Source organism: Pelodiscus sinensis, chromosome 8, assembly GCF_052426305.1.
Source record: "Pelodiscus sinensis isolate ZL-2025 chromosome 8, ASM5242630v1, whole genome shotgun sequence".
NCBI classification, from domain to species: Eukaryota; Metazoa; Chordata; order Testudines; family Trionychidae; genus Pelodiscus; species Pelodiscus sinensis.
Genome location: NC_143059.1, coordinates 29,194,885 through 29,207,986, shown reverse-complemented (window position 1 = coordinate 29,207,986; position 13,102 = coordinate 29,194,885). Strand labels below are relative to the sequence as shown.

The following is a 13,102-nucleotide window of genomic DNA, read 5'->3' as shown; positions in this document are numbered from 1 at the left end:
GAGATCAAACCAGACTGCCCCAAAACATGATGTTTTTATCTCAAATAATATTTTATAGTCTGACTGTTTAAACTCCTCTCTATTCCTCTCCCAGTGCATGGGTTCTAATTTCAGGTTGAAAAGTCAACCTTTGATGAATACACAAATACACAGCTATGCCCACTGCCCGGATGTATACTCTACTCACCCTCTCCTCATCCCCAAGACAGGGGAACTGCTAGCCCTTCCCATTGCTGTCCTAGCCCAGCAGCAATGCTTACCTGTCTCCTGCTGCTCCAGGGCTTCTCCAGCCAGGACTCAGCAGCACCTGACTGTTCTCCTCCCCTGCCTCTGAGTCCCAGCAGCACCACTTTCCTGCCTCCCCCTGCTTCAGGTCTCTCTGCCATAAAACCATACCTATAAAGGCAGGGCCCAGTGGTTGGGCAGGTCTGAGTCTCCAGTCCCAAGGCTCTTGCATGAGCTCTTCCCTCATGCCCAGCCTTAAAAATTGCAGGATTGGGGTTGCTCCTCAGCACTGCAAGAGATCCTCCTGCTGGTGCCAAAATCCCATCATTTCCAATCAGTACATGAGACTAGGCAACACTACCTTCCCCTGGCTCTACAGTGCAAATTCCCCTTACCCAACACTGCCCCCAAACTGGAGGAGCTGTGAATCTGTCCTTTCAATTCCCACCCCCACTGTCCTATGAACTTCCAAGGCCTCTGTCCTGTCCTTCCAATCCTCCAGCACCCCTGAAATCTGCCCCCACTCTCCATCACTTTACCCATTCACTTTTCAAAGAGTCTCTTCTGCTCCTTGCATTCCTGTGTTCTGGTAATTCCCCTGCACACAAAACAGCAGCCATTGCCTGTGGGCATAGCTCCAATTGCACTGGAAGAAACAATGGGAGGTGGCAAGCAATGTTGTGCAGGGCAGCTCAGCTGCCACTTGCAGATAGGCTTGTAGGGAAATGGTAGCCATCTTGCTGGCTTGGAAAACATGTCAGTTGGCAGCCTTGGTTAAAAATGAAAAACACCCAAAACAGCCAGAGATGTGATGAAATTGTGAGAGTCAGCACTACTGCTAAGGCTGTTCACTTTCTGTGGCTACCTCTCTCTCCTCTCTCTCCCCCTCCCTCCCTGCTTGGTTCAGAAGCCAAAACACCATACCATGCTGGAGCCTGGATAAGCTCCCTTATCTTTGATATCTCATTCTCTGTATACTGTATCTGATGCCAGTAGGAACAACTGGCATAGAGCAGATAACTTGAAGCTTTAGGAGTGGAGATTTGGGAGTCTCCACGGTGCAGGAAGACTCTGATTCTCACTTGACGGGGTTAAAACAAAGTGGGTGGGTGGGAACAGGGAGCAGAAGTTTGTGAAAGTGAGGTGGGTATCTAAATGTGGATCCCTACCACTGTGTAGGGCGTCAATACACCCCAGAGTTCCAGGCAATCTGCCAAACTAAAGTTTAAGTCATTATCAGAGGAAAAGCAGGCCACTTTCAGGGTCATAAGGAGGGAAGGGAGCATGAACAGGCCAGTGGAAAATGGAAAGACTTAAGATTTCCTCACCTCTCCATTCTTACAAGTTCATGGGCACCTGCAAAAAGACAAACAAAAAGTGTTTATTATACTAGTAAAAAACAATGGTTGCTATTTACAGTCAGCTTTAATGGAAAAAATATTAACGCAGAAAATTCAGAAATCCCTGTGCATAGTTTCCTGCTACAGGGTGAGCACTTTCACTGCTTTGAAATTGAGTGAGTAGCCCAGAGCTCTCATTTAAGGTGTTAGATACACGAGTTTTGTGTTCAACTAAAAAGGCTGAGACATGGGCATATTACATCAGCAGTGAAAGGATTAAGTGTGGTGATGTATTCCAGCCCTAGTGACAGGGACCAGAATACCGGTATGTTGCTGGAACTGAAGCAAGACAATGCAAAGGAAATGAGGTACTCCGAAATGCAGCACATGAGGGGTTAAAGCCTCAGATTCCTTTCCTTCTCACTGTACTTGTGTTTTGTTTTTCTGAGCAACATTTTCTGTTCCCATAAATCTGAGATTTGGTGGTTTGGACTAGAGGAACGGAAACTGACAATTCATCTGGAAAATGGATACTGAATCACGTGCTCTGGGGTTTGCAAGGATCTGTCTCTTCCCTCTTTGATTAATTTCTTCATTCAAACATTTCAAAGATGAATAAAAGTGGAAGCAGGCATAGCACAGGCCTTTTTACCTCACATGATTCAACACTGGCATCTTGACCTGCAGCTCCTCCTGCACTCTTCTACAATTTATGACCTTCAAGTCTGACTTGCAGAGCTCTCAGGGTTTTCTACTCCTCGTCACAAGGAGGAGGAACCCTGTCAACTTGCAAAATCAACAGATCAGGTTTTGAACATAAGATTCCAGACAGGAAGAGAAGCTTATAATGGATGAACCCTTTCTCCAAGGCTTGCTGTGGGCAGTCCAACAAGGTTATCCCAATGAAAAGCATCCAGATAAGGAGAGTGATCCATTATGACTTTTTTGTGTGAACTTTTTAAGTAGCAGGCGTCTTTCTGGCCCTTTGTTTTGGATTTCATATCTGTGCTGTGCTGTGCAGTGCAGTAGAGCATCTGGTTTCCTTAGGGAAACTAAAGCAAAGTATAAACAATGAGGAGTCCTGTGCCACTTGAAGACTAACAAATGTATTTAGGCATAAGCTTTCATGGACTGCAACCCACTTCATCAGGTGCAACAATGTTAATTGTGATTCAGTGGCATTGGTGTCAATTGTAGTAATCAGAACTATATTTGCAAGACAATTGCACTTTACTGTATTTGTTCTTTCATTCAGGTTTATTGATGGAAGCGTCTCACAATGTGGCCACTCTCTCAACAGGCTCATGGCTAGAGCCCTGCACGGATATAAAATCTGTATGCACATCTGCATCTGCAAAAATGATCTGTGGATATCTGAATCCACATCTGTGGATGCAGCTACCCACAGTGATCCACAAATTTGCAAGGTTTTAGATACAAAATTTGTATCCGCATCACATACATATCCACAAAAATGAACCGGAGGTATCCACCTCCACAGATGCAGATACCCACAGATGTAAAGCCGATAGCCATGGATTTGCAGGGCTCTACTTATGGCATGATTAGGAGTTTTGTCTGAGCTTGGACCTTAGGATTGGCCCTGATGTCACTAATATCAGTATTAGTGTTAACTGATGTTGAGGTTAACTATTATCTCACCACTGTTAATAGGGGCGGTGCTAATATTAGGACCAATACCACCACTATTACTACATCATAACTATTACTCCACATCATAACAACATCAACAGAGCAGATGCTTGGCCTGCTCTGCCAGTTTTCAGGGAGAGGATTCACACTCGGTGCTGTGACATGTCCCATCCATGTAGGGTCTGTGCTTTTGTGGTCATGTAAGTGTGCAAGGCAAGTAGTAAAAACTCTGCAGAGAGCTCCCTTGGCACAAGGGGAATGTTCACTTCACTGACACACAGCTGTCTTCTGACACAACATTCACCCCCTCAGAAGGCTTTTACCACATAGGTACTGCTGCTTTTGGAGGCTGCTTTCAGTCCCTGCAACAGAGCGCCAACAAAAAGTCTCTTTTCCATAAAGATGTGAGTAGATGTGATAAACTGGCATGACCTTTATACATGGTTAATTGTCTGCAATAAATATAGAGCAGGAGTGGTGTTTGGCTGCTCTGTGGATTATTTCATGACTAGAATTGCTTAGTGTAATGAAAATGGAGTGGATTTCATTATACGTCAAGTGTAACAAATATGCTACTTTGTCATAGGAACAACCAGTATTTTTCTGCTCCTTATTCTCCCTTGCTTTTCTCCTTTTGTCTGATTCCTGTGCCTCTTCCTTATTCATTTCTCCTTTCCCTTATCCTTTCCTTTCTTCCATCCATCGATCTATTCTTCCTTCTCTCAGTTAAAGGGGGCTGACGCTTGGTCCCCCATACGCCTTATTTTCCCAGCCCTGATCTTCTATTCAATTGGCATTCCATGGGTTTGAACAATTGGACTCTGTCAGGCAGATTTTCTAGTATTAATCCTGAAAATGTTGTGCTCTGATTCCATGATGCACAATTCATCAGCATTAACTACTATGTTTTCACTGGCTATAACAGTAGCATGATCTTGCAGCAGCACTGCCATCAATGGGAAGCTCTGTGTTCAGGAGTGATCTCAGTCTTCTGTCACTCCCCTTCCTCTCCCACCCGCCGCCACCACCACCACCACCACCGCCTTGCCTAGCATAGAGGAGTGTACAGTACTCGCTGCTGCTATGGGGACCCCTTCTAACTGGGATTACTGACAGCTTTGAAAGAGAATTTAAGACACACACGTGTCTTGAACCTTAAACCCTGCTCAAGGAAAGCCTAGGATAAGGGGAGTGATAGGAAAGGACAAGTTGAAAGGCAGGTCCAAGAATGAAAGAGTAGATTGCGTTTGCCAGGCTCCAGTTTAATATCCTGACCTTCCCGGGATGTAGGGGGAATCTTTGCATACAGGGTGGGTTGGGTGTGTGGAGCGGAGCTTGCACACACTTGAGCACAAATCAGCAAACTGCTTGGAGCACTGCCCAGGCTTGCAGATTGTTCGTGTTCTGATGTTCCTCCCCCCTCACTCAGCAACTTGGAGTCTCAAATTGCTTGAGCTTCTGCAGTACACAAAAGAAGCTTGGAGGGAGGAGAAGAGGAGGAATATTCTGCAATACCGGAGTCAAGGGGAGGAGGAGGTTGTTCATCAGTATCTTCAGATCTTAAAGCCTCCAGTGTTCAGCTGCAACACCCTCTTGAACTCTCAGAGGAAGTAAGGAGCCTGAAGTTTGTGGTTAACTGTGTTGTTTGTTCTAGAAAGTGGATAGAAACTTAATAGATGGCAGAGGAGCTTCCATTTCTGAATTTAGCACAGTGTGAAACAAGGTACAACTAGGGTACTGCAAGCTTGTTTGTATCGGAATGATTCTCTATACAATGCATTTCTCATGGGCTAACCTTACAGATAGGCGACAGGGTCAGGGGGTGCCTTCTGAGTGCCACAAGCTGGCAGGCCTGGAGCGGGAATGAATGCGGATGGAGTCCATGACCAGCTGGGCAGGCAGAGGGCAGTGATACCCCAGAGAGCTTAGCAGGGAGGGTCAGGCCAGCCCCTGACTCCTACTGCCCATGCTTGTGTACCCACTTTCCTGTTAGGTGGTCAGGGATGTATACGTAGGGGAGCCCCCAGACTCAGAAACACCTCAGCCCGGCCCGTCTCTGGGACCAGGACCTGATCCTCACTCTGTGTTTCACACTGCTGTTCTAAAATTCAAAGCAGGGCACCAAAATACAAGTTCTCCTAGAGTGCCATTTTTCTTAAGGCCAACCTACATTTATTTCTGCATGTGCAGGCAATGTTTTTATAAGGGGTCCCTAAAATATTTATGGTTCTAGCCTGTGATAAACATTATGTCCCATAGTTGGATGGCCATGCAAAAAACAGTGGGGTAGGACAGGGAAATGTATTTATTTGTTTCTTAATTTAAGAAAGAAACGCTTTCTCATAAGCACACTGAAAATGCAGCGCATCTTGATAAGCACTCTTTTATATTAAATGCATGTATTACAAATATTGTAGTATTTTGTTCCTGAGTAATATATTGATAGGTAAGGCAGGACAAAAGGCCTAATGAGATACTGGAGGGGGCATAGGTAACCTCTTTGAGATTTTTTTTTAAATAAATGACACCGGAACCGTCTGATGCAGTCCAGTTTCAAAATACCTGATTTTCAGAGGTACTTTTATAAGCTCTGGGACTTAGTGACCTCTGCCAGGGACTTAGGGTTGCCAGGTATCCCCCTGGTTCCCAGCCCCCCCGCTTACCTGGTTCCTCAAGGCTACTGGCACAAAATGGCTGCCAGCCAAAAGATTTAGGGGAAGCAATGCTTTCCCCTGGGTCTTAGTACTCAACTTCTCCTATCCCTGCACTCACTTTTAAAGGGGATGTTTTAATGTTTTTTTATTGTAATTTTTTTTTTTTTTGGCTTAAGTCCTTGGAGTCCTTTTTTTTTATGTTCAACAACTTTGATCTCCCTCCCTTTTTTCCCCCTTCAACAGAGGGGTTTTTTTTGGGGGGGGAGGTGTTCGGTAGTTTTGTTTCAGCTATCTGGCAACCCTATATATATCCAGGGACTGGTGAACTCATTAACAGACAGCAAAATCATCATCCTTCCCTTTAAATTGAGGAAAGAATTTTAACACAGATTTTCAGGGAGACTTGTCAGCTGCAGTTCATTGTCTGTATCTGTGTGTGTATGCACAAGCTCATATAGCTTCCGTAGGTATTGTGCCCACAAGCATGCCCATAGTTACTGCATGTGTAAACTGGCTATGTAGGAGCACAGATGTATGTGCTGCACATGCCCATTTGTGTGAAGGTCTGTGTGCAAATGTTGTCATGTGTTTTATGTAAGTGTGTGGGGGAGATGGAAAGAGCTGGGTAAATACTGTGATCATTTCAAATAATTCATTTGGATTTTAGAGCATTTGACTTTGGCTGTGTACACACCCCTCTGTGCTCTCTTCCCAGGAGTCAGAGGTCAAAGTAAGAGGGTGTGCCCAGCTCCAGCAAGAATTGGCTGAGCTGTGGCAAAAGCCAGCAGGGAGCCATTTAAAGAGCTGGCAGGGACCTGGATTGCAATAGGACAGTACCTGTAAGAAATGTTAAGTAACTTTCACTACTGCCAGGAGTATTCCCTTAATGAAACTCCCCAGCAGGAATGTTCACAGAAAAGTACAGGTTAAGTGTATATCACCAAGTGCCCACAGGAAATCCCTTTCACATTTGTAATCAGGAGTGCTCAAAGCAAAAAGCTGATTCTGCTGCGATGCATGCAGATAAATGCTGGAATTCAAATCTGTGGAACACAACACAGTACAAAAGGCATCTGCCTTAATCATTCCTTCTGTCTGTCTATTGTAGCACCACCCTTACTGAACCTTGGCCAGAGCCTATTGCCAGCTGTAGCAGAGCAGCATTGAGATTGTGTTGTAACCCTGCCATGCGCCTTCACTTTGTTGGATGGAATATTTTCTTTTATTCCAAGAGTTTCACCATAGGTGCATCTGATGTCCTGAAAGGAAGAAACTGCTGGTCAAACTTGAATCTGTATTTATGAAGTTTTGGGGCAGGGAATTTCTGTTGATGGTGATTTGGGTTTTTAAGCAAGTGGTGCTAGTGAAGGGGTATACGTGTGAGCCTTTGTATAAAGCTGTGTGATTTATTTTTTCAGTTCATTAGCCATACTGAAAAATATGGATCCAAAATGATTGTTCGTACATTTTAACAACTGAAAAGTTGGAAAAATTGTTTGGAGTCAAACAAAACGTTCTGAGAATGCTGCCGAAGGTACGACACAGCCTCTCAGCACCTGAATGAGGCTCAAGTTCAGCAGTGGCTACAGTACAACACCTTCAGCTACCTATTTACTCAGAAGTCAGCATGCCTGAAAATACTGGCTTGTCACAGAGGACCAGACCTGGTGCATAAACGAAATTACTTTCTCTGGCTCTGGCTCTTCAATTTGACTTGATCCATATTGTTGAGCCGACTGTTACCTTGAATAATTTTTATAATATTGCTTCTCCCGAGGCACCATGGGCACTGGACGCCAATTGAGATAAAACTTTAACCGGCAATATCATTTTGGGAGGAGCAGAATTATCGTTTGAGCGCCACGTGTTTGCAAACTGTAATAACTGAAAAAGGTTGATGCCATATTTTTGTTAAAGAGGAGTTGTTTCTCTGGAACTCCATGCCCAAATGACCCCAAACTTTGAACACTAGCCCCACCCAAAATCCTGATGAAGCATAGTGAATGCCAAAGCAATCTGGGTATGCATGTGGATTTTAGAGCACTTTAAAAACTGTCTGTTAGTAAACAGTCTCACTCGTAATTTATGGGGTGCTACTACCCTGGTTTAAATACATAAGACATGCCGCCCTGGTATATGTACCCTATGTATTAATTCAAAACAAAAAGGATTTAGAACAACAAATTATCACAGTAAGAATGAACATAAGCTAAGTTGTATCATTTAGGATAAAACTGCTATGCATGGGGAACTTTACAGAGTTCCCGCAAAGGCCATTTGTGGAGGGAGGCATGTTTCAACCCCAGACTCACAGGTGTACAGAGGGACCTTGTAGGTAGCTATCTCCCTTTAGGGTGGTGCTAACTTGAAGCTTTTTAATATAATGTCTTAGCCTTAGACCATTGACTATAATACAGTGAATAAATACGCATTTTAAATTGGCGCAGCTCTAAAAAAAATCAAATTCAGATTAAAAACCCAAGATTAACACTTTTTAAAAATCAGTCACACCTTTAAAATCACCAGCTCCAAAATAATTTACAAAAGTAAGTTTTAAAGTACTATTAGGAGTTCCTTATTTCATTGAGGTCAAAAGTAGCCTTTCATGGACATACTTTCATCTTATTTTTATAGTCAGCCAGGCAAATCCGGCAAGAGCCTGTATAACTGAAATATTTTGCACTGAGTAGGAAAAATTGTAATATCTGATGTGATGTCATAGAAAGCATCACAGCCAGGAATGGAAATAGCCATTTGAGTCTCCAGTAGCAGTAGAGGTTACAAGTCAAGAAACACTGGTACATCTTCAACTTGGCCAGCCCCACATGCCAACATACCTCCCTTTCACATAAGCTATCTGCATAATTTGGAAACAGAAAACTGTAAGGGCCCTCTTTATCTTATTGCTGTTCCAAATACGTAAATATTCTTCATAACTCTAGCTATTCATTAAAAGATAATGCCAAATAGACATTATTTGTTTTGTAAAAAATTAGCATCTCCAGTTGTTGGCGTATGTCTTCTTATCTGAGCTTACTTGAGGTTTTCATGCTTTTACTTATAATCCTAAACAAGTCAGGTTCAGAAAAGCCCAAACAAAAAATTAAGGAACAGTAAATTTTCAAAAGCCAACGGAACTTTAGAGAATGTGTCCCGGTGAACTGTTCCTCCAGAGACAGAGCTTTGAGAGCAGCTGTTGTTGATTCACATTCCCCTACCTCTGTGCTGAGTAAGGCAGCTGCAATGTTACTTGGCAAGCAAAACATTCTCCTTACAAATTTGTTTTGCATAACCTTTAACTTACTAAGATTCTTTCAGGTCAAATTTCCTCATGATGGTATGTGCAAGATTCTGCAGTTCAGTGCGAGTGCAGGGTCTGGGCCCTGCCTCTTTTCTGCCTTCCCATTCTCCCTTTGGGATGCTGCATCTCTTTGGGAGCACAAAGAAGGAGTCCTGATCCCCACCAATGGCAGGAACTGTGAGTATGTGAGAGTGAGAAGGTCCCAACTGCCCTCCCCCTGTTGTGTAACCACACAAGGGCCATGGGCCATCAGGCCCTGAGAATTATGTTGATTAATGCTGAGTAATTAGAAAACAAGTAGTCCTGTAGCACCTTAAATACTAACAAATATATAGAATCATGAGCTTTCATGGGCAAACCCCCCTTTCTCAGATGAGCAGAGTGGTGGTTACACTGAGTTATGTGGACAATTTGTCCACAGAAAAAGGGGCAGCATTTGTCTATTGACCAGTTGTGAAATGTTTGCCTCTCTGTAATGTGCGGCATGACCATGCGCTCTGCATTTGTATGTTACAAGGCTAAACACAGGCTCAGTGGATGAACATTCATACTTCCTTGTTTTGTGAGGGGCATTGCAAGACCCCTTCCCCAGTCAGTTTGTTCCGTCACTGCTACATATCCTTTTTCCTTGACCTCTGCTTAAAAGTGACTTGCAAAGCAAAAATGTAACCAAGTTAAACTCAGATTTAAGTCCCAAATGGAGCGGAATTGTGGGGTTGCAGCAAAGAAATAAGTTTAAGCTAAACTTTTCAAATTCATTTCTCCTTGCACGCATCATCAAAATCCTACTAGTTCTTGGTTTAATGACTATCTCATATATCTCAAACTGCATTATTATCTGACATCATTACAACCATGACTAGCATTGATTCCAGACAGACTTTCATATATGTTGATGTCACATTTTGGGACACATGTCCAGTGACTCAGGAACTGCTAAGAGAACCTTTTAGAAGCCAGAGAAAAGATATTGAAATGGTTAAACTTACTTCCTTACAGACTGCTCCCTACAGCCTGGTTATCTGGGACATTCAGCAAGTCACTCTCTGTTAACTAAGTGTTCATTTTTGCTTTGCCATTCATTTTAAAGCATCCCTAAGTTTTGCACAGGTCAGTGCTCCATGGGGCAGAGGGTCCTGTACCTAGGGTTACTGACATAGTGGCACAACAGCACCAACACGGGACCCTCCTTTCAACTGGAGATTGATGTTGAAATTTGCTGCTATATTTCAGTAATTACATTTCACCAGATTGTGCAACACAAATCACTTCTCTAATTTATATTAGAGCAACATAGTTACCCACATCTCCCCAGCTTGATAAAATGTCACCACAGCCAGGACTTAAATTCTCATAAACTATTTCCCAAAGCTCCCTATCATTCCCCTTAGCACTTTGCGGCTGAGACTTCAGCCCCGAGGGGCATATCAGAGCTTGGGGCTTCAGCCGTGTGGGCTGAATTTAAACCTTGATCACAGCAAAAGATGGTCTGTTGCTGTTCACTCATAAAAAGAAGACTCATTAGAAGAATGTGAGCAGGGCTCTGCCTGGGTTCCAACTCCTCTCTTGAGCTATCTACATGCTTTCCTAGGGCTACCGGGGGCTGGAAGGAGGAGACATTCTTCTGGGATTCTGTTGCCAAACAAATGTAGAATATAGGAAGTGGGTTTTTTTTTTTAGAATGTTATAGTGGTAACTAATTTTTTCAGTTATGTGAGTAGAAGAAAAGCAGAATAGAAGGGCTATTTCTGTTACATAATGGAATTCAAATTAGGGGATACGAAAATTAACACTATATTTCAGAAAATGTGTCTGCAACAGTAGAAGAGACTTGATGTGACCATGTGTCATGATGTAATCAAAGTACCCCACCACACCCAGGCACACTTTAAAACTTGCTGTTGCATATTTACAGCATTATTAAGCTGCTCCGCCCTCCATCTGGTTTACCCATCCCATCTCAAATCCCCAAGAGATTTACATAAACTAGCTTGTTTCCTCCAGGTTCCTCCTTACAGTTGAGAGCTTGCTAAGACCTAGATGTGGACAGCTGGCCTTTAGGATGCTTAACAAAGATGCATAATCAAGGCTGCTGCACAAAGCTGTTAAAATAGGAAGCTGAAACCGATGAGCTAGAGTTCTTTAACATACAGTATATATAGCTTTCCATAACCACAGTTGCAAATTAGCATTTATTTTGTACAAATGCAGCCACTGGGAGATGTGAGGATGTTTTCCCCTCCCCCAGGTTTTATTGGTTTCCCACCATTTCAACTTGCCTCCTCCCCCTACGTTCTGATGTAACATTACAGTAAGAATGCACATGCATATGAGGAACAGGAAGAAATATGGGTCTTGAATGAGTGATCTCCTATGCTAAAAATGTGGTAACCAAAATTATCCTCCTGATGCCCAAGTCAATTAAGTGTGTCGCAGTCAGTATCTCAGTGTATCACTGTGGTCTTTTGCCTCTTCTAGCCCTGAATGCCTATTATAGACAATACGCAAGTGGCTTCAGAGGGCCTGGTTGTTTATTCTCACAGGTGACATATGAATAAATTTTCACTGCGCGGGTGGGGTTAGCCAACAGCACACTTTAATGTTGTCAGGGATCATTCAGCTAACTTCAGTTCAACCCCTGACAGGCTTGGTGATGTAGCACACTTATTCCTGCACTGGTGAGAATACTAGAGCTTTCAGAATGTCTGTCCTCTTCATGAGAGGTCTTAGCAAGCCAGCAAAGAGAGAGAGAACTCAAGAAGACTTTCATCCTAACATCAGTTAGTGGTAAACATTTCAGCCCTCAGGACTGTGAGAGATTGAAATAAAAGTGAGGAAGGAAAGGAGTGTGGGGATGGGAACATTTTGATACATACGCCTGTTGTTGACTGTTTGTCTCTGCTTGTAAATGAGGATCAGTATGAGGGGTAAGCAGAGAATGCCCACAATGCATGCCCCTGTTGCCAGTGCAGCTGCTGTGAAATCTGCAACAGAACAGGGAAATTAGAGATGAAACAACCAGCAAAAGCCATTTCAAACTGCACACTTACAGTCAGGACCTCTTTTGAATGAGCAATTAACTAATGTTCATTCTCAGGAACCTCTCCTCTGTTGAGGCATTCAAGATAAAAAGCAAAAGGTTCTCTGGATTCAGGCCTCTTTTCATACATGAAGTACAAAGCTAGAATGAAAAACAAGTGTGTGCAAAACATTGCACTGAATAACCACTGGACAGGCCAATGATGGAATTCAACACTGAAATAAGACTTCATTTACCATTCCTGTCTGTGAATCCTCCAGAACTTGCTGGATTTCTCAAGATACCCTGGAAGCATTCTGTAATAGTGATGTTCCCAGAAGTCTCATGCAATCATGCTACCCTTATTCCTATAATACCTAGGTAACCGATCAAACTTCTCAGAGCAGGAGGCTTGACGTTGCTTTGGAAGAGTAGCGAGTGGCATTTTATTTCTTCTGTCTATAGAAGTGAGGTGGGATTAAGCCTTAAAGTTTAGTTCCCAAGCCAAACTTTTCCGAGTTCTGGAGATACTCAGATACATGGGCTCTGTTCAGTCCCAGTTATATTACAGGAACATGTAGAAAATGACTTAAGTGATAATATGCCTGATCCGAAGTCTTTTGAATCCTGTGGAAAGAGTCCCACTGACATCAATGAGCATTAGGGTCAGACCCCTAGTCAGCTAATAAAAATTAGTCGCTCTTTAAGGCTACGTCTATACTGTACCCGTTTTGCGCAAGAAATATGCTAATGAGGCTAAGCGTGGAATATTGCTGAGTCTCATTTGCATAATTAACGAGCGCCCACTTTTTGCGCAAGAGGATTTTGTGCAAAAAGGAGCCATCTACACAGCTCCTTTTTGCGCAAAAAACCCTTTTGGGCAAGAGCTGTTTTTCTGGAAGAAAATGTG

General features: G+C 43.2%; 2 protein-coding genes across 6 annotated transcripts in view; one reads left to right on the top strand and one right to left on the bottom strand.

Moving 5' to 3' along the window:
* Positions 1-13,102, top strand: part of CDH23 (cadherin related 23) — a 573,109-nt gene that overhangs the window by 474,367 nt on the left and 85,640 nt on the right. The window lies entirely within an intron of this gene.
* Positions 1-13,102, bottom strand: part of VSIR (V-set immunoregulatory receptor) — a 42,802-nt gene that overhangs the window by 7,990 nt on the left and 21,710 nt on the right. The window contains exons 4-5 of one of the 2 annotated variants that reach the window (XM_006121492.5): positions 12,050-12,157; positions 1,554-1,581 (exon numbers count right to left, since the gene is read on the bottom strand). In XM_006121492.5, coding sequence (XP_006121554.3) covers positions 1,554-1,581; positions 12,050-12,157 — 136 coding nt within the window. The remainder of the gene's footprint in view (positions 1-1,553; positions 1,582-12,049; positions 12,158-13,102) is intronic. The other variant, XM_075934961.2, reaches the window with a different exon arrangement.